At 48.6% G+C, this 3993-nt stretch overlaps 1 protein-coding gene across 1 annotated transcript; it reads left to right on the top strand.

Moving 5' to 3' along the window:
* The first annotated feature begins 343 nt into the window (after positions 1-343).
* Positions 344-2229, top strand: LOC121975503 (mitochondrial uncoupling protein 5-like). The gene has a single exon (XM_042527197.1). It carries the CDS (start codon positions 1102-1104, stop codon positions 2074-2076), a length of 975 nt encoding a protein of 324 aa, XP_042383131.1. The 5' UTR covers positions 344-1101; the 3' UTR covers positions 2077-2229.
* Positions 2230-3993: the final 1764 nt, after the last annotated feature.

The following is a 3993-nucleotide window of genomic DNA, read 5'->3' as shown; positions in this document are numbered from 1 at the left end:
TTTTGGAAACTCTACCGAATCAACTTTTTGTTCTTAAAATTAAGAAGCCGTCAATTATAATAAACGAAGCAGTTTTAGTTCTTGAAATTAAAACTTATTTTTCTTACCAAATCACGAGGAAGTCTGCGTTTTTGCCGGTTAAATGCAGACTAGAACTTTGACTCTGATTTTAAGCGAATATGTAGCTTCATATGACCTCCATCCTTGACAGTTGTAATCAACTATTTGAAAAGTCAAGGGGCCATTAGACTTCTTAACTTCTTCCTAAATCCTTGGCGTCCGTAAATACGCGTTTATACCAATGGCTTACCGCTAAGATGATTGATGAATACGACAAGACATCCGCATGGTCCCTCATGGTAGGAGATGGTCTAGATTTGTCCGGCGCATGCATTCTACGGCTTAGATGAAGCTCGTCAAAAACTAGGAAATTATAGTAATTAAGCACCAGAGATTGTTATACGTCAGCGAGGACGGAAGTTAGGCACTTACCCGGATTCCTTCCAAGCTTGTGCGACAGCCGTTGCGAATTTCAAACCGTCCAGTTATGAATGGATGGCGGACATATCTTTTTCAGAAAATCGGGTGTATGTAGGTTCACAGCGGATCCAGCCTAGCAAAGACGCGTGAACGAGCTGCCACGAATCCCTCGACCATCCACTTGCAGCGTCGGTGGCCGTCCGATCGTAGATCAACGCCGCCCGCTGTGCCGGAAATATTCCAAGTCCGCAGTGGAGAACAAATTGTGTGGCTGGAAAAAGGAATCGAGCCACCCTCCCCGGGCACGGCCTCCCTCCTTCCTCTGCTTCCTTTCTCTTTCTCCTCCATCGATATGCCGTTTGGTTTTGCGAGGACTCCTCGCTATAAATGGCGTCCGACGCCTTCTCACACAACTCGTACTTCCACACGCAGTTTCAGTATTGCATATGTCTCAAAGGTCCAGCGTGCCACACTCTTCCTCCGTCGCCTTCGCCCTCCACTCCCATCTCTTAGTTTCCAGCGATTTGAGCCCCAACTGGTTTTAGCTGAGCTACATTTCCCAAGTTTTCAGGCGAAAGCTTGGATTTTGAGGCCTAAAGAAGAGAGCTTGGATTGATTGAGATGGGGCTGAAGGGATTCGTTGAAGGTGGCGTCGCCTCCATTGTGGCTGGGTGCTCCACCCACCCACTTGATCTCATCAAGGTACGGATGCAGCTCCAGGGCGAGTCCCTTAGTCCGGCTGTCTCCGCTCTCCGCCCCGCCGTCGCTCTCCATAGCGGCGCCGGCGTGGCCGCTCTCTCTCACCCCCACCCTGCTCTTCCGCTGCCGCCGCGTCGCCCTGGGCCGATAGCGGTGGGGGTGCAGATCCTACGAACCGAGGGCGCCGCGGCGCTGTTTTCGGGGGTCTCTGCGACTGTCCTCCGACAGACGCTGTATTCCACCACCCGGATGGGGCTCTACGACATGCTGAAGAAGAAATGGTCCTCGTCGAGCGACGGCGGATCGCTGCCGCTCCACCGCAAGGTCTCTGCCGGCCTCATCGCAGGCGGGGTCGGCGCCGTGGTGGGAAACCCCGCTGACTTGGCCATGGTCCGAATGCAGGCCGACGGGCGTCTTCCTCCGGCCGAGCGCCGCAACTACAAAAGCGTCCTCGACGCCATCGGGCGTATGGCAAGGCAGGAGGGCGTCGCGAGCCTCTGGCGCGGGTCGTCGCTGACGGTGAACCGAGCCATGATCGTGACGGCGTCGCAGCTGGCGACGTACGACCAGGCGAAGGAGGCAATCCTGCGGCGCCGAGGGGCGGGCTCGGACGGGCTGGGGACGCACGTGGCCGCGAGCTTCGCGGCGGGGCTGGTGGCAGCCGCAGCGTCGAACCCGGTCGACGTGGTGAAGACGCGGGTGATGAACATGAAGGTGGAGAAAGGGGCCGCGCCGCCCTACGCCGGAGCGCTGGACTGCGCCGTTAAGACGGTGCGGGCGGAGGGACCCATGGCGCTCTACAAGGGCTTCGTGCCCACCGTGTCCCGCCAGGGCCCCTTCACCGTCGTCCTTTTCGTCACGCTCGAGCAGGTCCGCAAGCTCCTTAAGGACTACTGAAATCAAAACGACGACGGCACTGAGTGAGGACGATATCGAGTTATACTACGACGATGGCGATAAAAGAGTAGATTTTGCAATAATTTTGACGGTTTAGAATCCTCTGTGACGATATACATTTATTTGAAATGAAAATCTGAGGCTTTTCCATAATTACAACAGATCAAGTTTTGCTTAAGTTTATTTATTCATCATTATCTCCTCCGTTTCTGTGGTTCTTCTTCTAAAAGATGGCAAATTCTGGATAAAAACAGATGAAGACGACTGTAGCATCAATGTCAGCTTCGTAGTTTTTCCGATGGAATAAGTAATACAAGCTAAAAAACCTAAAGGAAATGGCAGAATAAAAAACGGTTATGTGAAGCAAAGGTGCACACAGAGGAGACAAACTTTGAGGCTAACTTTATTAATGTTCATTGATAGAATTCAGATGCCTGGTGCCGGGTACTTCTATAATACCTATGGTCGAGCCCTCCTCGTAGCCTCCGTATCTTAATAATAGAATTATCCTGTCCCAGCATGTGCCTATGATGCTTAAGTTAGATTTTGGAAAAAAGAAAGTAGAAATGAGCAGAATAAACGAGAATGTTGATGAGAAAGAATATGAACTCAATTCCCGAGCATCGGCTACTTCCGAACCCATTTCCCCGAGTACCTCCAGGTTCCGAGTCTGCTTTACCGAGCTCAAGCACTAGTCACCTTCATTTCCCGTGCCCCATTGTGCTCGAAGCTTAGCATTGAGCCCAATAACATCCGTTAATCCCTTCCTTTTGGGTTCGACCCATCCAAACCCACTGCCTCCTTTAAATGTAGATTATTAAGGATATAACAAAGCTCGAATAATATCTATAAACACAACTTATGAACCATATTAATGTATTTTATCACACTTTAACAAATAAAAAAGCTTTTAAAGAATAAATAAATTTATAATATCAAACTTATTAATTAACCAAACAAATTTAAAAATATAAAAATTTTAAACAATCAACCAAATTCGAATTAAAACCTCGATAACATAACCGATCGTGTTCAAAATGGGAGAAGATGATACACTGGGTAAGTAGCTTTGCAGCTGACCGTGAGAAGAATATGAGTTAGAAGGAGATGACACTGAGCGACCCTTTCTGCGCACATCACAAAGAGAGCAAACGAAAATTTCAAAGCGAGAACCAGGGAGGGGGTTCTTGACACAGGCACTCCGACGTTCAAGTTAGAATCGTAGCGGAATGGAGAAGAAGATGAACAGTAGTACTGATGTGTGTGTGCGCACGTGTGACCGTAGCGTGCATGACTAACAGAGAGAATTCTTTTTTATATTGACCCTCATAACTTTTGCAATAATGAAGTGTCAGCAAATGTCTGATGTCAGAATATAGTGATTAGTTGTTATTCTCTGACCTGTAGTTGTGATTCTTTGACAGTGTTGGCTCTTAGAAGGAGTCCAACCGGCTTTAGAGTCGATCGGTTGTATGCTAGGAACTTGCCTTTGAAAAGTTAGGAGCTAAGTCCTAGAAGACCGACCAGCTATTAGGCCAATTGGCTGTATCCTGGGGTCATATCTTTGAAGAGTGGGAAGCTAAGTCCTGGAAGTCCGACCCGCTATTAGGCTGGACAGTTATATGCTGAGGTAATACCCATGAGAAATGGGAAACTAAGCCTTGAAAGTCCGACCGATACTGGAACCAACTGGCTATATGCTAGGAGATTTGCACTTGAAAAGTGGGAGCTGAGCCCCGAAGGTTTGACCGACCCTGAGATCGACCGACTGTATGCAGAGCCGGCTCTAGGCCAAGGCTACTAGGGCTCCTGCCCAGGGCCCAAAAAATATCAAGGGCCCAGTATTTTTAATATATGTATATCTAAAAATAACTAAGTCTAGTATTTTGTGTTGGTACAATATCTCGTAGGTCAAGG

The sequence above is a fragment of the Zingiber officinale genome, chromosome 4B, assembly GCF_018446385.1.
Source record: "Zingiber officinale cultivar Zhangliang chromosome 4B, Zo_v1.1, whole genome shotgun sequence".
In the NCBI taxonomy this organism is placed as follows: Eukaryota; Viridiplantae; Streptophyta; class Magnoliopsida; order Zingiberales; family Zingiberaceae; genus Zingiber; species Zingiber officinale.
The sequence above is the reverse complement of the archived record's forward strand: the minus strand, read 5'-3'. Positions and strand labels throughout refer to the sequence as shown.

What these genes read in the sequence shown, in the direction of transcription:
- LOC121975503 (XM_042527197.1), top strand. Translation starts at nt 1,102, where the DNA reads ATGGGGCTGAAGGGATTCGTTGAAGGTGGCGTCGCCTCCATTGTGGCT.